The sequence below is a fragment of the Solenopsis invicta genome, chromosome 6, assembly GCF_016802725.1.
Source record: "Solenopsis invicta isolate M01_SB chromosome 6, UNIL_Sinv_3.0, whole genome shotgun sequence".
Taxonomy (NCBI): domain Eukaryota; kingdom Metazoa; phylum Arthropoda; class Insecta; order Hymenoptera; family Formicidae; genus Solenopsis; species Solenopsis invicta.
Genome location: NC_052669.1, coordinates 22,458,506 through 22,481,894, shown reverse-complemented (window position 1 = coordinate 22,481,894; position 23,389 = coordinate 22,458,506). Strand labels below are relative to the sequence as shown.

Below are 23,389 nucleotides of genomic sequence, written 5' to 3'. Positions count from 1 at the left end.
TTGATTTTACAGAAGTTTTCTTTCCAAAATAAAAAAAAATTGGTTTTGCAGATACAATTCTGCGTGGTACAATGCAGTTGTTTCAGAGCAAAAGATACTGTTAATGATACTGATACGACGCTGTCACCCGTTGGTCATCACCGCCAGTAAATTTTATACAATGTCTTTGCAGAATTTTGGAAAGGTAAAAAAAAAGTATGCTCTATTCGTTACACGCCAATCGTAAAAGCAAAGAATAAAAAATATGTATCTTTTGAAGATACTTCAAACATCGCTCTCCTACTACATGTTTGTCAGACAAATCTGAAAAAGCTTCTATCAAGTTGCAAGTGTAGAAGTAACGTAGAAAAATCGCAAGAATGTGTTAGACATGTATTGATCTTATTCTTATGATAAGCAATTGTCCTCTGTAAAAACAGAAATCTGTTGCTGCGGTTTACAGGTAAGTATAAATACATAGAATAAATACGAAATTAATTAAAACGACTTAGAAAATATGTGAATTCTTTTTAGAGCAACAAAATATTTATGATAATAAATATCTGTCTGCTTCTGTACATTTATCTGTATCGTTGCCCAGAAATTCTTCTTTTTTAGAATAGTTGTAAATAAAATATTATCACAATTAACTGTTAAGATTAAAAATTGTTTTTAATATGTTTTCTGTACTTAAATAAAAAAATAATTGATGTCACCGCAACAGTATAATGGCACGTGTGAAAAAAACTAACACTGTGGGTAGAAAATTGCCTGAAGATTATTTTTTATTCGATGATCACCAGATGTTTCTCATGTTATTACACGGGATGAAAACCGGGACTATCTTCCAGATTTGCCGAATACATGTTGATTGTATTCACACGGAACCATCCCAGATAATTAAGTGTGATATAGCATATCGGGCAAATTAATGCATTGCATATGTTGTTATATACTTGCTGTACACTTCCTGACAACGAAAAAACACATTACGAATGCACATGACTATTGATACGTTATATTGTTAGTAACATGACAGCAACCTGACAGCAACAATTTTGTATTTAGCAAATTTAATAATGAAATGTAGCTATTTACTTGTCGTTGATAGAATTCACTTGAGTGCAACCCAACAGATATAATGCTGTCTCGAGTTTAGTTGCTGCAACATTGTTGACAATATAACAACAAACTCACTGCATTTGGCTATCTAGGACATACCACATTATATATGTCACTCTATATTACTTGTATTTTTTCACAATTACATGTAGGCTGTTCTGGTATTTTAGAAATATAACGAAGTCATATGATTCATATTTATAATTTTTATTCCAATGGAAGATTCTCTGATGAATGAATTTTATTATTATATTTTTTGATTTTAGATTAGAAAAAGTATTCTATCTAAAAAATTTATTTAAAAAATGTAGAGCTAAGAAATTGTCTATTATAAGAATAACAACTTTTTCTATGACAGTATTCTCTTAGTTAGTTCTCTTACAGTATATATCATTTTGTTTTTATTATAATTAGCACTACAAAATGTAAAGTTTTATCTTTAATCCAGGAATAATTATCCCACTTTTTTGTTGCATAAACAATCACCAAAGATGATTTTTCACTACACTTGAAAATCATTGCTGTTCATTACGTACTGTAAATTAAAGTAATTATTCTCGACTTCTATACTTATTATTCTTACTAAATTCTATATCTCACTATATTCTATATCTTACTTCTACAACTTAAAAAATTTATCTTGCTTCTGATATTTCTTATAGAAGTAACGTTCCTAGTCGACGATATTGTACTGTATGTATGAAAGCTGCACAAATATATTTTTACATTGAATTGTTTTTCTCTTATTTCCATTTCACATTTTGTTATAATAAAAAAATTGCATCGCAGCAGCAAAAATTGTCCTATGGACTTTAGCAAAATAATTGCATGCAAAAAAAACTGACTAAAGACAATTTCCGTTTGTAGACTCCACCGATGGTTTCTTTCCCACGTTATTACACGAATATTGCATGCGTCTTGCCGATCAATTTTTCCGACACCTTCGAGTTTCGCTTCCGTATTAAGTGCGCGTATTTTACCTCGATGCAATTTGTCCGATAATTCTCTGAAGATAGAAAAAATAAAAAATGAAAAACAATGTAATAATGAAAAAAAGAGAGGAAATGGCTACAATAGTCAAGTAACACGATCGGCTCTATCGTCAGTTCTTTTGAAACCTTCGAAGCAAATGGAATATCCAGAAGAGAATTATTATAAACTGAACCGCTTTCTTCTATCGGCTTGCGGACTAGAGCCTTACCAAAGCAAGTGGAATGCTCGTTTAATAAGAGCTTTTATCACGGTCGTCATAATGTTGTCTTCAATTTTTCAGGTATCCGCGACTTTGGAAAATAATTTTTTTTTAAATAATTATTTTACATTTTGGAAACAAAAGAATTGGAAATAAAATATATAGTTTTAGAATAATAATACTTTATATAAACTGATATTTGATCAATTACACAGGTCTACAAAATTAGGCTAGGGTCTTGTGCATTGAACTTTGAATGACGTTTCTATAGGATTTTGATGCGCTAAAAACAACTACGTTTTTTTCATCACCCTCAATTTTTTAAATAATCGCAAAATAAACTTCTTTTGAACTTGAATTTTTTCTAGCTAGAGAAAAAATGATAACGAGGTTAGCTTTACGACATTTTACGCAAAAATATTCCTACAATACAGAAAATATTTTTTTGCAACTGATAAAAATATTTTATGCCTCCCTCCTCCTTCGTAATTTTGTAGACCTGTGTCATCAGTATCGAAGCTATAAAAGAAAAAAGGAAGGATTTTCATATGAGAAATTTAATGAAATATGGTTCAAATAATTATTTCTCGATAAAATTATGTCTATTTCTTTTTATCAGAAATTAATAACATGTTTCCAGATCTTGTGCTGGTTTACATATGAATTTATCACACATGAATTTATAGTGAATGGGGTGCCAGCGCTTTTAATTAAATTGGGTATCCTAAACAGCTTGCATTTACGTATCGGAAATGTAGACAAAGTAAGCATCATAAGCCCTTGTAATTTGTGTATCTCATAATTGATAAAATATATCTTTTTCATCTTTGATATGTAAAAGCCTAGACTGTGATTATTTTTCGATAAATAGAAGAAATTATGATACTTATATACAAATTTTGATTTCGTTTATCGGAATATTTTATTTAATCTAATTCTTCGCTGATTAAGATACTCCCTTGTCAATTATTACGTACTGCTATGAACAATTTTTATGAATAAAAAAATATAAAAGTATAATAAAATAAAGTAAATGCTAAAAGAAACATTATACATTGTAGGTGAAATATGCAATATTAAATTGTAAATCTTTTAAAACTGAAATTACATATTACAATTACATTAACAATTATATTGAAGCACTGTATAAATATTTATTAATTTTTAAAATGTGAGCATTCATTTACCTTCACTTTTCTTTCAGGTTAAAATATTATTTGACCGCATATCAAAAGACTGGGCATTGCAAAAGACACATGGTGAGATCAAGATTATGCGCGAACATGCTGAGTTCTCAAGATTAGTCACATTCTTTTGCACGAGTAAGAAAAACATTAAACCTCGCTTTGTCTACAGAAGAAAAAGACAGGCATTTCTGCCTGTAAAATCGAGATTGTATTTCTGTGTGTGATAATACGAGAATCATGTTTTTCATTATAAACATATTTATCGTACACATACTTTTTAATGAGTAACAATCGGCAATTTTTTTTAACTATTCATAATCACAATTTCACAATAAAATTACAAAACATTAATTGTTATCTTTAAATTAAATGCAAAATTTTCTAAGCATAATTCATTTGATTTCATATTTAGTTATTCCCTATTTTCTCCAAATCATCAGATTTATTTCACTTTCAATATCTAATATTTATTCACTCTTAATAATGATATTTCTTATATTTAGGGGAGAGGGGAGGGAGGAGAATTACGCACACCGAATACAACCGGACACTGTCATTTTGGTATTTTCATGTGTGCAATCTCACGTCGTGAATGTTTGTTAAGCAATGAGTGTATCGAGCCAGTACACGTGACATTGCCGCGGAAAACAACGGATTAGAAGAAAATATCAAAATGGCAGTGTCTTGTTTTACCTCGGTTCGTAATTTCCCCCACTTTCCCCTACATCTTTCGAGATTTTAAGAAAAAAAAATTTCATTGGAGTTTACATATCACATATTAAGACAATATTAAACCAAGCCTTTAAAGTATTAGAGTCTGAGTATAATATCAGAACTAATACTTACAAATTAAATTTTGACAATAAAATTTTATTTTAAATTATTTGTAATCACTTTAAAAGAGATAGAAAGATCGGTAATAGTGAAAAACAAGAAAACTTTGATTTGTTCATAAAGACATAAAAATGAATTGAATTCGAAATCTTTTTATGAGCTACTTATAGTGCGACATATGAATAAGCTACTGCACAAAATATTGTATTAATATATGACTGCAGCCTGACCCATCGTGCGGTGTATATCTATGGTAGAAAATAACTTGTGAACAAAGATATCGAAATATTTTTTTAATTAAAAGGTATTTAAAATATTTATAACTACAAGAACTTTACAATATTATTTATTTACATTTTACATTTTATAATAATAAAAATATACCCTATACTTCTCTACTTTTTTGTACTTTTGTCGCCATTTAGCTAATTATTATTGGATTTTTTTAAATCTGAGTTCTATAGTGAAAAGCTTCCATATGGAACAATCAATGAGTCAGTTAAATGTGTCAATTAGATCACCTTCAATCTATGCAAAACCATAATTTACACCGCTCGATGGGCCAATTTCCATATATATTAATATTTTGTAATTTAAAAAATAGCTTCTTATGTTAATATAATTATTATAATAGTACATATGTATAGCCCAGAAAAAGATTTTGTATTCAATTCATTCCTGTTCTTAATGTAACGAGTTGAAGTTTACCAAGTTTCCATCATTTCACAAATTTTTCTACTCTTCTTTTATTATCGCTTTAAAATAATGATTTTTTTTGTAATTTTTTTTTTAATTTAAACTTTGAAAGAAAAAGTAGATCAAAGGAAGAAATTTGCAAAAGTTATTATTAAGGCATAAAGTTTGCAATATTTTAAAACGTATTCCTCCAAATAATATTTTTCACAATTGTTAACACCAAAACTCATGTAATTTTAATCATATTGGGTTAAAATTTTTAGTAGATACTTGTAGCACTTTCCTCTCTCGTCCAAACTACAATCAACAAAAATTCTAACCTTTTAATTTTTACGTAAAAAGTAACGTCGAATAACGACGAATAATATCTAAAAAAAAAAAAAAAAAAAATGTAATTAAAAAAATTTTTTTTCATAAACTTTCTATAAATTAAATTTTTTAACTTTATGCCTTAACTTGTTTATAGTTCGGAAAAGAACTACATATAGATTGAAATATTCTTGGAAGTTTTTATTTTTTATCATTTCTATATCTTAAATCATAGCAATAATAAAACGGTATTTTTTTTACACACATATACAGATATGCTAAAAGTAATTACTAAAAATATATTATATAATGCTGGAACCAACATTTGTAAAAAACTTTCAAATATCAAATAATAGATATATCAAGTTTCAATTTGCAGCTTTTATATTTTTTCCAAAAAAATTCTTATGAATATAAAGATGGTAGTAAAAACGAGAATACTCCTTTAATGCTGTATCTTTTATGAAATTGCTTTCTGTAAAATTCAAAACAAAGTCAACCATATAATAATTTGGTAAAAATAAAAAATTAATAAATTCTTGTCTATCATTTAAATTGAATTTCATTTTTTTACACACACATACATACACATCTCTTGCTATAAATTATATTAATAAATTTGTAATTACTAAACTTTTCAGTCTTGTCGTATATAGGCATGATGGGATATTGCATATGGTTGTGCACACCAGAAATTCTCAATGTTTTAATGCCCATGAACGAATCTCGTCCGCGGAGGACACCCTTTAAAGACGAATTCTTTTTAGATGAAGAACGATACGTTATACTCATTCGTTCCCACACGTGCTTTGTACTTCTAACCTTACCTATAATTTTCGTTACGGGTTTCACTTTATTTATGACTCTCACACAACACGTTTGCGGAATGTGCAAGTTATTGGGGTGAGAAACTATTCCTCGTAATTTACTGCTATTTTTAAAAGAGCAGATGACTTTTAGACTGCTAAAAAGCGAAGCGTCTATTATCTTTCAACTTGTCTATCAACTCTCAAATTTGTGCATAACAGATATATCTCTGTTTAATAAATAAAAAAAGTTTTCTTTTCACGCGCGCGCGTGCGTTTTTAAAACATTTGTCATTTACGTTTTTAAATATTTTTCACGACAACTAAACAGTCAGTTCGCTTTTTTTTCCGCTCATCAAGGTGATTATCGTTAGAACAAAGATAGTTGTATGATAAGAGTAACATTGGCGATAATTTTGGCAGGTCTCGCGCAGAACGCTTATTTCTCGTTGTTGAAGACAGAACGGAATGCGATTTAATTCAGGAGTCACAAATAAGAAACGAGAACATGATCGTTTTTATACAGCAGCATTACAACATTATAGAGTTCGTATCTTTATTTAATATACGCGCTATCTAAAGTTTTCAACGCAATTTAGTGTTTCACAAACAATGAATCAGTTGTATTTGATGCGTAGAAAAATTAAAAAGTAACAATAATGGAGCAACAATGGTCCTTTCACGCGTCACTTTATACGATTCCAATTTCAAAAAATATGTATTGTTAAGTTAGAAAATATAAATATATAGTGTCAGATAAATCTGACATACAAATAAAGATATTAATAGATATTTCTCTTATCCTATCTTTAAATATAAATCAACAGATTTATATTTGGATAATATTATAATATTATAAACATTACGCATTATATTATTGCCAGCTATTTTATTATTGTTATTTCTCTGCGATAAAAATAAACTTACGATTATAAACTTCAGCATCGTTGAATTCCCAACTGTAATCTATGTTAATACGTATGAATTCTTTTTCATATGCACCAAAAATATTTTTTATTTCATTACTTTAACATGAATAACTTTTTTACATTACAAGATTCGTTGATATAATTGAAACTTATCACACAACACTGATTTTATCGGATCTCACAATAATAATGATTATATTAAGTCTTACGATAATCCAGGTACGTTGACATAAGAAATGTGTTTGCAAGTGTTGTTGAAATGTTGAAATAAAGTTTTTTAGATATTAACTATTTCTGATATCGACGGAGCTATTAGATCTATTGGTATCTCTGTTGCATTACTATGTTATTTATTCGTATGTGGTTACATGGGACAAAAGATAACGGATGAAAGTTTGAGCGTATATGAGAAAATGTGAGTAACAAAACAAATTTCTTTTTAATAAAATATTTAAAAATAGAAGGTTATCAAACCTGACAAATATTACTTCGTCTTTGGATTGTATCTTTTAAACAAAACCTTAAAATCAAACTTTATTTATAAAAAAAAGAAAAAATAGTGAATTTATTTGCGCAGCGTTTTAAAATTTAAAAATATATGTGGAATAATCTCAAAGTCTCTCTAAATTCCTTGGAGTAAAATTTCACTCTTCAGACTGAAAACTTACTCTAAAAGAGTGAAAAATCAACCACTGTTTCTTAAAACTGGCTGAGGTTTCACTCTCTTTTAGAGCAAGATTTCACTCCAAAGAATTTCGAGAGATTCTAAATGTATTAGTGATATTTGAAAATATTTGAAAATTTTGTGTATTAACAATGTTTACTTATTATTGGAGAAGAAAAGAAGGGAGAGAAAAAGAGATAAGCAATATTTAATGTGCGCTTTGGAGCAAGCCACCTCAAGCGCAGAAAAAAAGAGTACAAGAAGAGAGGGGAGAGAGAGAGAATGTGAGAGAGTGAGCAGGGTTATTAGTGAAGACAGAAAAAAAGATTTCCTGAATCTTTGCGGTACTTTTTGCGAAAAATTCCTTGACCGAAGCCAAAACGAAACAATTAATAAAAATTTAAAAAGATACATTTTTGTGTCAATTTTATATTAAATTTTTTAAAATATATGGATATTGATAATCTAAAATTTTGATAACATTTTTAACGCATTTTTGAAACATAGAAAAATTTATTGCATTTTTGAAATAAGAGCATTTATGTTTTCTAAAATATTTTGAATTCTGTTAGTCATAAGTTGCAGTTCTTTTTACCTTTTTAATATTATATTTCATTTTTACCATTTTAATTAAAAATTTTTTATAATTACATAATTTTTAACAATGTATATGAAACAAACATTATACGTTTCTCATAATAAATCCGCATAAGTTCGCGTTAAAAAATAATGATCGCTGAAGCATTTTGTAAATATTGTGTATAATTTTTTTATAATATTGTGGTGAGTGATTTGTGAAATATCGTTAACATATACAATAAAACTATATCTTGATTTTACAATTTTCTTTCCAAAATAAAAAAAAAATTGGTTTTGCAGATACAATTCTACGTGGTACAATGCAGTTGTTTCAGAGCAAAAGACACTGTTAATGATACTGATACGACGCTGTCACCCGTTGGTCATCACCGCCAGTAAATTTTATACAATGTCTTTGCAGAATTTTGGAAAGGTAAAAAAAAAGTATGCTCTATTCGTTACACGCGAACCGTAAAAGCAAAGAATAAAAAATATGTATCTTTCGAAGATACTTCAAACATCGCTCTCCTACTGCATGTTTGTCAGACAAATCTGAAAAAGTTTCTATCAAGTTGCAAGTGTAGAAGTAACGTAGAAAAATCGCAAGAATGTGTTAGACATGTATTGATCTTATTCTTATGATAAGCAATTGTCCTCTGTAGAAACAGAAATCTGTTAGTGCGATTTACAGGTAAGTGTAAATACATAGAATAAATACGAAATTAATTAAAACAACTTACAAATTATGTCAATTCTTTTTAGAGAAAGAAGATAATTATGATAATAAATATCTGTCTGCTTCAGTATATTTATCTGTAGCGTTGCCTAGAAATTCTTCTTTTTTAGAATAATTGTAAATAAAATATTATTAGAATTAACTGTTAAGATTAAAAATTGTTCTTAATATGTTGTCTGTACTTCAAAACAAAAAATAATCGTGATGTCGTCACAACATAATAATCGCACGTGTGAGAAAAACGAACACTGTGGGTAGAAAATTGCTCAAAGATTATTTTTTATTCGCTGATCACCAGATGTTTCTCATGTTATTACACGGGATGAAAACCGGGACCATCTTCCAGATTCGCCGAATACAAGTCGATTGTATTCACACGGAACCATCCCAGATAATTAAGTGTGATATAGCATATCGGGCAAATTAATGCATTGCATATGTTGTTATATACTTGCTGTACATTTCCTGACAACGAAAAAACACATTACGAATGCACATGACTATTGATACGTTATATTGTTAGTAACATGACAGCAACCTGACAGCAACAATTTTGTATTTAGCAAATTTAATAACGAAATGTAGCTATTTACTTGTCGTTGATAGAATTCACTTGAGTGCAACCCAACAGATATAATGCTGTCTCGAGTTTAGTTGCTGCAACATTGTTGACAATATAACAACAAACTCACTGCATTTGGCTATCTAGGACATATCACATTATATATGTCACTCTATATTACCTGCATTTTTTCACAATTACATGTAGGCTGTTTTGGTATTTTAGAAATATAACGAAGTCATATAATTCATATTTATAATTTTTATTCCAATGGAAGATTCTCTGATGAATGAATTTTATTATTATATTTTTTGATTTTAGATTAGAAAAAGTATTCTATCTAAAAAATTTATTTAAAAAATGTAGAGCTAAGAAATTGTCTATTATAAGAACTAACAACTTTTTTTATGTGTCTCTTACATTTATATATATATAATATCATAGTATATATCATTTTGCTTTTTTATAATTAGCACTACAGAATGTAAAGTTTTATCTCTAATCCAGGAATAATTATCCCACTTTTTTGTTGCATAAACAATCACCAAAGATGATTTTTCACTACACATAAAACTCATTGCTATTCATTACGTACTGTAAATTAAGGTAATTATTCTCGACTTCTATACTTATTATTCTATACTTACTATAATATATTCTATATCTTACTATATTCTATATCTCACTATATTCTATATCTTACTTCTACAACTTAAAAAATTTATCTTGCTTCTGATATTTCTTATAGAAGTAACGTTCCTAGTCGATGATATTGTACTGTATGTATAAAAGCTGCACAAACACATTTTTACATTGAATTTTTTTTCTCTCAATTCCATTTCATATTTTGCTATAATAAAAAAATTGCATCGCAGCAGCAAAAATTGTCCTATGGACTTTAGCAAAATAATTGCATGCAAAAAAAACTGACTAAAGACAATTTCCATTTGTAGACTCCACCGATGGTTTCTTTCCCACGTTATTACACGAATATTGCATGCGTCTTGCCGATCAATTTTTCCAACACCTTCGAGTTTCGCTTCCGTATTAAGTGCGTGTATTTTACCTCGATGCAATTTGTCCGATAATTCTCTGAAGATAAAAAAAATAAAAAATGAAAAAGAATGTAATAATGAAAAAAGAGAGGAAATGGCTACAATAATCAAGTAACACGATCGACTCTACAGTCAGTTCTTTTGAAACCTTCGAAGCAAATGGAATATCCAGAAGAGAATTATTATAAACTGAACCGCTTTCTTCTATCGGCTAGCGGACTAGAGCCTTATCAAAGCAAGTGGCGTGCTCGTTTAATAAGAGTTTTTATCACGGTCGTCCTGATGTCGTCTTCAATTTTTCAGGTATCTGCGACTTTGGAAAATAATTTTCTTTTAATTAAATATTTTACTTTTTTCAAACTAGAGAATTAGAAATAACACAAACAGTTTTAGAATAATAATATCTTATATAAACACTGATATTTAATCAAATATCAGTATCGAAACTATAAAAAAAAGGAAGGAAATTTTCATGAGAAATTTAATGAAATATGAGTAATTATTGCTCGATGAAATTATATCTATTTCCTTTTATCAAAGATTAATAATATGTTTCCAGATCTCAAGCTGGTTTACATTTGAAATCACATATGAATTTGTAATAAATGGGGTGCAATCACTTCTACTTATATTGTGTATCCTGACCAACTTGCATTTGCGTACCGGAAATGTAGACAAAGTAAGCATCATAAGTCCTTGTAATTTGTGTCTTATAATTGATAAAATATATCTTTTTCATCTCAAATATGCAAAAACCTAGACTGTGATATTCGATTTCGATAAATAGAAAAAATTATTACACTACATACAAATTATGTTTTTGTTTATTGGAACATTTTATTTAATCTAATGCTTCGCTGATTAAGACACTGCCTTGTCAATTATTACGTACTGCTATGAATAATTTTTATGAGTAATATGAGAAAGATAAAAGTATAATAAAATAAATTAAATGCTAAAATAAACATTATACATTGTAGGTGAAATATACATTGAATTGTAAATCTTTTAGAACTGGTATTACATATTACAATTATATTAACAGTTATATTGAAGTAGCTTAATGTATAAATAGGGAAGACCGGGGCAATTCGGATTTTTTTTTCTTTTGCTTCTGTTGCATCCTATATTCATTAAAAAAAAAGTTGGATAATTTGAAAAGTTGGACCTTTCTCTTCACAATGCCATTATAAATAGAACACGGAAATGTACTTGCTTTGAAGTACATATAAAAATGTCGATCAATACTAAATATTTCGAATAGCCCCAAGCCTGGAGTAATTCAAAGCTAGTCCGAAAGTATTCTGAAATTTATGTTTTAAGATGAAAAAAAAGTAAAAAAGCTATTGTTAAAACTTTGTTCAGAAAAGGATATATAGTATTATAAAGAAATGCTATATACAATAAAAAAACACAAATGCACAATGAAGAATTTTATTGCTTTAGCGTTTTTGGAATAAGTCAGGGACTATTCGTATTTCGTATAATCACATCTGTTGAGTATTAAATTGTGTATTTGGTACATAGAACGTAAATATGAAAGAAAAAAAATCGTCCGAACGACGATTCGACGTTTGGTGTTTTGAATAGCCCAGACATCAACTGTGCACATTATTGCATATGATCGAGCAAAAATCATCATCCAACAAAAAGTAAACACGACATGTTTCAAAAACATTCAACTGAACACGATACATTCGAAGTTTTTAAAAAGAATCTTATTTATCTTAATTAAATTTCGAAGACATGTTAACTATCAAAAATTACTACGACTGTTTTAAAATAACACATTTTTTACTACTGCGACTTCAATATGACGTTACCAGCAAAATTTTGTTAGCAGCATCGTTAAATTAGGATGCGTTTACAGTATTTAAAATAAATTTTTAATATGTACCAATACAAAAATATTACCATTTTTTTAATTACCCCATCTCCCGAATTGCCTCGGTCTCCCATATCTCTTAAATTTTTTAAAATATGTATATTCATTTACTTTTATTTTTCTTTCAGGTTAAAATATTATTCGACCGCATATCAAAAGACTGGGCATTGCAAAAGACACATGGTGAGATCAAGATTATGCGCGAACATGCTGAGTTCTCAAAACTATTCACATTCTGTTGGACGAGTAAGAGAAACATTAAACCTCGCGTTGTCTACAGAAGAAAAAGACAAGCATTTCTGCCTGTAAAATCGAGACTGTATTTCTGTGTGTGATACTACGAGAATCATGTTTTTCATCATAAACATATTTATCGTACACATAATTTTTAATGAGCAACAATCGGCAATTTTTTTAACTATTCATAATCACGATTTCATCTTAACAAAACATTAATTGTTATCATTAAATTAAATGCGAAATTTTCTAAGCATAATTCATTTAATTTCATATTTAGTTATTCCCTATTTTCTCCGAATCATCAGATTTATTTCACTTTCAATATCTAATATTTATTCACCCTTAATAATGATTTTTCTTATATATAGGAGAGAGTGGGGGGAATTACGGATACAACCGATCACTGTCATTTTGATATTTTCGTGTGCGTAACCTCATGTCGTGAATGATTGTTAAATAATGAGCGTATCGAGTATACGTGACATTATCGCGGAAGGCAATGGATTACAAAACAACACGAAAATGGCAGTGTCTTGTTTTACTCCAGTTGTCCGTAATTCTCCACTCTCCCTTATATCTTTTGAAATTTTGAGAAAAAAACTCTTATTAGAGTTTACACATCACATATTAAGACAATATTAAACTAAACCTTTAAAGTATTAGAGTTTGAGTATAATATCAGAGATAATATTTATAAATTAAATTTTGACAATAAAATTTTACTTCAAATTATCGGTAATCACTTTAAAAAGGATAAAAAGATCGGTAATAGCGAAAAACAAGAAAACTTTGATTTATTCATAAAGACATAGAAATGAATTGAATTCAAAATCTTTTTATAAGCTACTTATAATACGACATATGAATAAGCTACTATACAAAATATTAATATATAGCTGCAGCCTGACCCGTCGTGCGGTGTAAATCTATGGTAGAAAATAACTTATGAACAAAGATATCGAAATATTTTTTTAAATTAAAGGGTATTAAAAATATTCAGAACTAAATACAATTAACTTTACACTATTATTTATTTACATGTTATAATAATAAAAATATACACACTACTTCTTTATTTTTTATTATTTTTTGTCAGCATTAAGCTAATTATTATCGGATTTTTTTAAATTTTAGTTTATTCTACATATAGTGAAAAGCTCCCATATGATGCTGATCAATTATTCGATCAGTTAAATATGTATATTAGATCATCCTAAACCTATGCGAAACCATGATTTAAACCGCACAGTGAGCAAATTTCCATATGTTAATATTTTGTAATTTTAAAAATAGCTTTTTATTGTGATAATAATTATTATAATAGTATAAATAGCCCACAAAAAAATTTTGTATTCAATTCATTCCTATTCTTATTGTAGCAAGTTGAAGTTTACTAAGTTTCCATCATTTCATAAACTTTTCTACTCCTCTTTATTATCGCTTTGAAAATGATTTTTTATGTATTTTTTATAATTTGAATTTTGAAAGAAAAAGTAGATTAAAAGAAGAGATTTGCAAAAGTTTTTATTAACGTATAAACTGTTTGCAAAATATCAAACACGTTTTCCTCCAAACAATATTTTTCACACTTGTTAACATGATAACTCGTTTAGTTTTGATCCTATTGAGTTAAAAGTTTTAGTACATACTTATACTACTTTCCTCTCTCATTCAAATTACAATCAACAAAAATTCTAACTATTTAATTTTTTCAAATAATGTTTAAAAAAAAATCAAAAAATTGAACTTTTGTGCAAAAATGCACTTTTACAAAAAAAATTTTTTTTAAACTAATTTTTTATAAATTAAATTTTTTAACTTGTTTATAGTTCAAAAAAGAACTACATATAGATTAAAATATTTTTGGAAGTTTATATTTTGTATCATTGTATCAAGTTTATATTTCTATATCTTAAATCATGGCAACAATAAAATGATATTTTTTTCATATACTTATACAGATATGCAAGTAATTACCAAAAATATATTTTATAATGCTTGAAAGAACATTTGTAAAAAACTTTCAAATATCAAATAATAAATATAGCAAGTTTCAATTTGTAGCTTTTATATTTCTTTCACAAAATAATTCTAAAAAATGGATGTAAAAAATGATAGTAAAAACGGGAATACTCCATTTAATCTTGTATCTTTTGTAAAATTGTCTTCTGAAAAATTCGAAACAAAATCAATCATATTTAGTAACAATAATTTGGTAACAATAAAAAATTAATGAATTCTTGTCTATCATTGTATTTGAATTTCATTTTTCTTCACATACACATACACACACGCACATACGTACACAGACACATAGCTCTCTTGCTATAAAATATAAATTATATTAATAAATTTGCTAATTACTAAATTTTCAGTCTTGTCGTATGTAAGCATGGTGGGATATTGCATATGGCTGTGCATACCAGAAATTCTCAATATTATAATGCCCATGAACGAATCTCGTCCGCCGAGGCAACCCTTTGCAGCTGAATTCTTTATAGATGAGGAACGATACTTTTTCCTCATTCGTTCCCACTTGTACTTAGTACTTCTAACTTTACCTATAGTTCTCCTCTCGGGTTTCACTATATTTGTGACTCTCGCACAACACGTTTGCGGGATGTGCCAGGTATTGGGGTAAGAAATTACTCCTCGTAATTTACTGTTATTTGCAAAAAAGCAGACGACTTTTAGATTGCTAGAAAGCAAAGCGTCTATTATCTCTCAACTTGTCTACCAACTTTCAAGTTTGTGTATAACAGATATATCTGTTTTATTAATAAAAAAAATTTCTTTTCACGTGCGCGCGCGCGTTTTTAAAATTTTGTTACTTATTTAAATATTTTTTTACAAAGACTAAACAGTCGTTTCGTCTTTTCTTACGCTCATGAAGATGATTACCGTTCAAAAAAAGTTAACTGTATGATAAAAGTAACATTAGCGATAATTTTGGCAGGTCTCGCGCGGAATGCTTATTTTCCGTTGTAGAAGACAGAACGGGATGCGATTTAATTAAGAAATCACAAATAAGAAACGAGAACATGACCATTTTTATACAGCAGCATTACAACATTATACAGTTCGTATCTTTATTTAATACACGCAATATCTAACGTTTACGATGCAATTTTGTTTTTCACAAGTAATGAATCAGTTGTATTTGATCCCTAGAAAAATTAAAAAGTAACAATGATGGAGCAACAATGCTCCTTCCGCGCGTCACTTTATACGATTTCAATTTCACAAAAGATGTATTATTAAATTAAATACTATAAATATATATAGTGTCACATAAATCCAACATACAAATATAGATATTAATAAATATTTCTCTTATCCTATCTTTAAATATAAATCCACAGATTTATATTTGCATTGATCATAATACTACAGACATCTACGCATTTTATTATTGCCAGCTATTTTATTATTGTTATTTCTCTTTAATAAAAATAATCTTATGATTACAAAGTTCAGCATTGAATTCCCAACAGTAACCTAAGTTAATATAAGGTACCCAAGCCGAATAAGGCCCATCTAACATATTTTATTTTTTATAAATTCTATTTACAAAGATATTGAAATAAACTAAATGAGAATAAAATGTTTATTTCAACCACTTGCCAATATAAAATTATCTTCTACATAAAACATTTTTAAGTAAACAAAAAAGAAATGTTTTTAAACTCTGACATTGGGCCTTATTAAATTCTTGTGCTTTTAATAAAGCCCGAAATAAAAATAAATTAAAAATAACAAAGAAATTAAATATTATTTTCCAACTGACTGTTAAAATGATTATTAATCACAAATACGAAATCCTTTAAGATCTATACTAGTAAAACATCACAATTATTTTTAATTTTGTCTATAATTAATATTTTAACTATAAGAAATTGTGGCTATTTTAGTGCAATTTTAGTTTATGAAAAGTTAGTATCATTGAAAATCGTTATTCTCTGTTGCAAGCCACATACATAATAAACAAATGACAATGGCTATAACAATTAATGTACAAGTGGACCTTATTTATTAATACATTATTTATAAAAAAGTATATTTATTCCAAAATAATTGATATACATATTTGTTTTTTTCTATAGTTAGAAAGTTGAATAATATTATAATATGTTGTAATAAACCATAAAATAATGTATACTTATTAAATTTACAACAAATTTTTATAAAAACGACTGATTTACCCACTTTATTACAAGCTTTCGTTGCACTGAATAAACGTGTTGCCAGCGGTATTAATTTCACATTCAGTCTTTATCTACTTCCTATGACATATCTTTTAAGGATATATTTCAAAAATAAAGTGGGTTTTTAAATAGTAAATTTAAAAGTGGGCCTTATTTAGTACTGAGCCTTATTCGGCACAAGTATCTTACGTATTAATTTTTTACATATACAAAAAATATTTTTTACCTCATTACTTTAACATGAATGACTTCTTTTGCATTACAAGGTTCGTTGATATGATCGAAACTTGTCACACAGCACCGTTTTTATCGGATCTCACAGCAATAATGATTACGTTGAGTATTGCGTTAATCCAGGTACGTTGACATAAGAAATGTGTTTGCAAGTATTGTTGAAATGTTGAAACAAAGTTTTTTAGATATTAACTATTTCTGATATCGAGGGCGCTATTAGATCTATTGGTATCTCTGTTGCATCACTATGTTATTTATTCGTATGTTGTTACATGGGACAAAAGATAACGGATGAAAGTTCGAGCGCATATGAGAAAATGTGAGTAACAAAACAAATTTCTCTTTAATAAAATATTTAAAAATAGGAGGTTATCAAAATTGATATATACCACTTCGTCTTTGGATTATATTTTTTAAACAAAACCTTAATATCAAACTTTAAAAAATTAAATATAAAGATAGAATCTTCTATCAGAAAATATAGCAGTTTTCGTAATATTTTATTTCCAATTTTACAATAATTAAGTTTTTCGTAAGATATATAAAATAAATCCCAAAACCAACGTAGTAAGCAGAAATACTATATTTCCTTTTTCTTTTCTTGTAACATGAGTCATCTATGCATATATATATATATATATATATATATATATATATATTATGTATTCAATTTTTAATAAGTATTCTCATCGAAGATTTGGCAATTGGTACGAATACAGCAACTCATTCCTAATTAAAATTGTTTTTTATTCGAAACAAAAAAAAATAAGATTCAAAACGTATTACTAAGATATTTAAAAATTTGGTATATTAACAATATTTATTTATTATTGGAGAGAAAGGGAGGGGTGAAAAGACAAGCAGGATTGTTAGTGAAAATAGAAAAAAATATTTCCTGAATTTTTCCCGATACTTTTTGGAAAAATCCTTTGACTAAAAGTCAAAATGGAGCACTTAATAAGAATTAAAAAAAAATAAATCTTTCTGTTGATTTTATATTAAATTTTTTAAAATATATGGACATTAATAATCTAAAATTTTGTTAACATTTTTAACGCATTTTTGAAACATATAAAAAAAATTTCATTGCATTTTTGAAAGAAGAGCATTTATATTTTTATTTATTTCTAAAATATCTCGAATTCTGTTAGTCATAATTTGCAGTTCTTTTACTTTTTTAATATTCTTCTTATCAATTTAATTAAAAATTTTTTACTTACATGATTTTTAACAATATTTTTAACAATATTTGTATGTGAAACAAACATAAAACGTCTCTCATAATAAATACGCATAATAAGTTCGCGTTAAATGAATACATGAAGCATTTTGTAAATGTTTTGTATAACTTTTTATAATCTTGTTGTGACTGATTTGTGAAATATCGTTAACATATATAATAAAACTATGTCTTAACTTTGCAGAAGTTTTCTTCCAAAAATAAAAAAAAAATTGGTTTTGCAGATACAATTCTACGTGGTACAATGCAGTTGTTTCAGAGCAAAAGACACTGTTAATGATACTGATACGACGCTGTCACCCGTTGGTCATCACCGCCAGTAAATTTTATACAATGTCTTTGCAGAATTTTGGAAAGGTAAAAAAAAAAGTATGCTCTATTCGTTACACGCGAACCGTAAAAGCAAAGAATAAAAAATATGTATGTTTCGAAGATACTTCAAACATCGCTCTCCTACTGCATGTTTGTCAGACAAATCTGAAAAAGTTTCTATCAAGTTGCAAGTGTAGAAGTAACGTAGAAAAATCGCAAGAATGTTAGATTGGTGGATTGGTCTCGATTTTACAAAAACAAAATTGTTCTCTGTAAAAATAGAAATCTGTTGGTGCGGTTTACAAGTAAGTGTAAATACACAGAATACGAAATTAATTAAAACAACTTACAAATTATGTGAATTCTTTTTAGAGTAAGAAGATAATTATGATAATAAATATCTGTCTGCTTCTGTATATTTATCTGTAGCGTTTCTTAGAAAGTCTTCTTTTTTAGAATAATTGTAAATAAAATATTATCAAAATTAACTGTTAAGATTAAAAATTGTTCTTAATATATTTTGTGTACTTAAATAAAAAAATAATTGATGTCGCCGCAACAGTATAATGGCACGTGTGAAAAAAACTAACACTGTGGGTAGAAAATTGCCCGAAGACTATTTTTTATTCGCTGATCACCAGATGTTTCTCATGTTATTACACGGGATGAAAACCCGGACTATCTTCAGAGCTGGATTTACTATAGGGGCTTAATGGGCTATAGCCCAGGGCGGCAAAATATAAGGGCGGCAAAATATGGAGACACGACGCGCCGCGGCGTGTCGTGTCGTAAGACCGCGTTTCAGCGGCGGCGTACAGCTGAGGTTCAGTCGATTATTACATATATGAGGTTGAGCCCGGCAACCGGTACCGATGCTTACGATACGTGAGAGTTCGTTTGGGGTCGTTTTAATCTTAAGTATTCGGACGGTTTGTTTCGCTATATCTTTGTGCCTGTTGATTGCATCTTGCATCACAGTCGGTCACCGGAACGATAATTATCGAGCTTTGAAAACTATAATTTGGTTATTATGGCCAAATCGTTTCCGCTCTTCTAATTATTGGGAACGGGTACCAATAAAAAGGAAGCAAGCAAGCACTTTACGATACGTGAGAGTTAGCGTGCGACAATATTATATTCATTTATGTTTTATGTTTAATATTATATCCATTTATATTTTGTTTTATCTTTCATATTTTTAAATAAAATAAATTTCTTAATTAGTATATATATAAATTTTAGTTATTAATCGTAATTTTTTACGTTTTTTCCCTTTTCCTTTTTTTTTATAATTTGCATCAGACTGCTGTCTTTAATTTTTTTTTTAATATAAAAAACATGAGTGACGGACGGATACGATTAAGTGGAAGTCAGTATAAGAAACGAAGGTTAGATAAGGCTGAGAGAGGACGTAGTGTTATAGAAAAAACACTTAAGATTGATAGTTTTTTTAATCCAGCCATTCCCATTGCTAGTTCTTCAAAACAACTGCTTCCCATTACTGGTTCCGAATGTTCGGATAATAAAGAAATTGTATCAACAACGTGTGACATAGACCATTTTAATTTCACCTCAAAGTCCCCAGAGTCAATTATCTTGTCTTCTATAATTAATATTGATGAGAGTAATACAGTTAATTCTAATGTGTTTGTAAATGATCCAGTTTTATGGGTAGTAAACAATGCTACACGTGTATACGTTTTGCAGCATGGAATTAACCAAGACGTTTATAATAAAAATTTTGATTTTTCCCGTTCAAAGAGACTTTGTGGTAAGCAATATCGATATTTAAATGAATCATTATTTAAAACTCAACTTGTCAATGGCCAAATAGTAAAGCGATCGTATTTAATGTACTCAGAAAGTTCGGGTTCAGTGTTTTGTGTTCCTTGTCAATTGTTTGGTGGAACTACAAAAATAGCAAAAGAAGGATTTGACGACTGAAAGCATGGCAATAATGCATTAAAAAATCATGAGAATTCTTTTGAACACAAGTCGTGTGTTTTAGATATAAAAATGAGATCAAACACTCTTGGAAAAATTTATACACATTTTTCGTATCAAATAGACACAGAGAAAAAGTACTGGCGCAACGTTTTAAAACGGGTTGTAGCCACTGTCCGTGCCTTGGTAACTGCAAGTTCATCTTTAAGAGGTTATATCGAGAAGTTTGGTTCGTCAAGCAGTGGTAACTTTATAATGTGTCTTGAACTTATTTCTGAATTCGATCCTTTTTTGGCAGAGCATATAGCTAAGTACGGTAATCCAGGTCAAGGCCACACTTCGTATTTATCTTCTACTACATATGAACAGTTCGTTAAGTTAATGGCTGAAGAAGTAACGAAACAAATAATTAAAGAATTAAAGAGTGCCAAGTATTTTTCTATTGTAGTAGATTCAAGTCCAGACATATCTCATACCGATCAACTTGCAGTGATTGTGAGATATGTTTTGGAAAATGGACATCCTGTAGAAAGGTTTTTGTGTTTTGTTCCGAATGCTGGTCATAAATCGATCGAACTTTTTGATGCTGTTGTCATTGTGCTTGTGGCTTTTGATATTGATATTGCAAATTGTAGAGGTCAATCATATGATAATGCCAGGATATGTCTGGTAAATATGCCGGATTACAAGCTAGAATTAATGAAAGTTCTCCAAACGCTGTATACTCTCCCTGTTCAGGTCATTCCCTGAATTTAGTTGGAGAACATGCAGCAAGTTGTTGTAAAGAAAGTAATGACTTTTTCCTTCTTCTTCAAAATTTGTATGTATTTTTTTCAAGTTCTACTTATCGCTGGGAAAATATTACAGAGACATTTAACACAACGTGAAAACAGAACTCTAAAAGGCTTGTCACAAACACGATGGTCAGCCCGTTATGACCCATGTCAAAGTCTTAATAAAGATTGGAATGAAGTGATTGAGGCTCTTGCATCAATTGCGGAAGATGAAACAGAAAAATCTTGTACTCGATGTGAAGCTTCAGATATCCTCCGTCAACTACGATGTCTTGAAACAGCTATTCTTTCTTCAGTATAGGATGATTTATTACAGAGATTTTATTTTCCTAGTAAGAAGCTTCAAGCAGCTGACATTGATCTTTATACTGTAGCAGAATTATACGGTTCATTAATGACGGTTCCTAATACTATGTTGAAAGTATTAGGAAAGCATTTGATATCTATGAAAATGCTACTCTTAAAAAATCATTTATTACAGATTATAAAGATAATTTAAAAAGAAAAAGGATAAGAAAACTCCAAGACGACGAATCACGAAATTTTGAAACCGAATTTAATAAACGAGAAAACTTTAAAATCAATACTTTTTATGTCATAGTTGATAGAATAGTTGCAGAATTAGAACGTCGAAAAACAGTCTACGAAAAGTTGAGCACAAGTTTTGGTTTTTAAGGAATTACATTGAATGATAAAACTATTGCTAAAAATTGCAAACTAATGCTGTCAGATTAAGTAATGAATATAAAGAAGACTTGCCAGATTCAGAATTGTTTCAAAATGAATGTCTCCATTTCTTTGGATTTTTAAAAAATTTAGATAAACCTCCAAGCACTATTCGAAAGATCTGAAAATGATTTATGATAAAGGCCTCCAAGAAGTGTATCCGTACATTAATATCGTAGTTAGAATTTTCTTATGCATATCTGTAACGAACTGTTCAGCAGAAAGATCTTTCTCAACATTACGGCGCGTCAAAAATGATCTCCGATCTACGATGGGTGATGAACGTCTCAACTATTCAGCAATTCTTACAATTGAGTCAGAAATCGCAAAACGTTTAAATTATGATGATATAATTGATTCATTTGCTGATGCTCAGTTGCGTAAAAAAGAAATCAAATCAAATCAAATCAAAATTATAAAACTTAAACAATAAAAAAATAAATAAACTTTAAAAAATTAAAAAAATAATAAAACAAAAAAAACACAAAAAACCAGAGTGTGAAGTCCTATCGTGCAGCCTTCTCGTGGCACACTCTGAGTGGTATTTAATAATACATTTAATATAATAAATAATCAATTATAATACCAGCTAATGCACGTAAGTTTTTTTGCAATATTATATAAGTTGACAAGTTACATTAGGTTAAAAACTGTTACATTTAGGATTTATTTTACACAAGTATTAGGATTGTTAAGTTAAAAGTTGTTACACTTAGGAATTATCATGTTCAGATCGCGTTATGCATTTCTTATAAAAATTCTAATTTTCACTACCTATATAAGGGGCGGCAGGTACTTTTCAACCACAAGCGGCAAAATATGTAAATGCGCGCCTGACCATCTTCCAGATTCGCCAAATACAAGTCGATTGTATTCACACGGAACCATCCCAGATAATTAAGTGTGATATAGCAAATCGGGCAAATTAATGCATTGCATATGTTGTTATATACTTGCTGTACATTTCCTGACAACGAAAAAACACATTATGAATGCACATGACATTGATACGTTATATTGTTAGTAACATGACAGCAACCTGACAGCAACAATTTTATATTTAGCAAATTTATTAATAAAAGGTAGCTATTTACTTGTCGTTGATAGAATTCACTTGAGTGCAACCCAACAGATATAATGCTGTCTCGAGTTTGATGCA

General features: G+C 28.7%; 3 protein-coding genes across 4 annotated transcripts; all 3 read left to right on the top strand.

Moving 5' to 3' along the window:
* Window positions 1–302: 302 nt before the first annotated feature.
* Window positions 303–9,203, top strand: LOC105204982. Of its 2 annotated transcripts, XM_039451339.1 has the most exons (9): window positions 306–2,374; window positions 2,934–3,056; window positions 3,498–3,615; window positions 5,961–6,222; window positions 6,549–6,671; window positions 7,183–7,273; window positions 7,336–7,469; window positions 8,598–8,730; window positions 8,806–9,203. In XM_039451339.1, exons 1-9 carry the CDS (start codon window positions 2,231–2,233, stop codon window positions 8,851–8,853), a joined length of 1,176 nt encoding a protein of 391 aa, XP_039307273.1. In that variant the 5' UTR covers window positions 306–2,230; the 3' UTR covers window positions 8,854–9,203. The 2 variants fall into 2 exon arrangements, with proteins under 2 accessions (XP_039307274.1, XP_039307273.1); XM_039451340.1 differs by lacking the exons at window positions 8,598–8,730; window positions 8,806–9,203 and having other exon boundaries at window positions 303–442; window positions 514–2,374; window positions 7,336–7,518.
* A 1,481-nt stretch (window positions 9,204–10,684) lies between these two features.
* Window positions 10,685–19,330, top strand: LOC105202845. The gene is made up of 10 exons (XM_026135828.2): window positions 10,685–10,953; window positions 11,210–11,329; window positions 12,664–12,781; window positions 15,151–15,412; window positions 15,732–15,854; window positions 17,247–17,337; window positions 17,400–17,533; window positions 18,679–18,811; window positions 18,888–19,071; window positions 19,139–19,330. The coding sequence occupies exons 1-9, from the start codon at window positions 10,810–10,812 to the stop codon at window positions 18,933–18,935; spliced, it is 1,173 nt and encodes a 390-aa protein (XP_025991613.2). The 5' UTR covers window positions 10,685–10,809; the 3' UTR covers window positions 18,936–19,071; window positions 19,139–19,330.
* A 1,452-nt stretch (window positions 19,331–20,782) lies between these two features.
* On the top strand, window positions 20,783–21,460 carry LOC120358119. The gene has a single exon (XM_039450852.1). It carries the CDS (start codon window positions 20,783–20,785, stop codon window positions 21,458–21,460), a length of 678 nt encoding a protein of 225 aa, XP_039306786.1.
* Window positions 21,461–23,389: the final 1,929 nt, after the last annotated feature.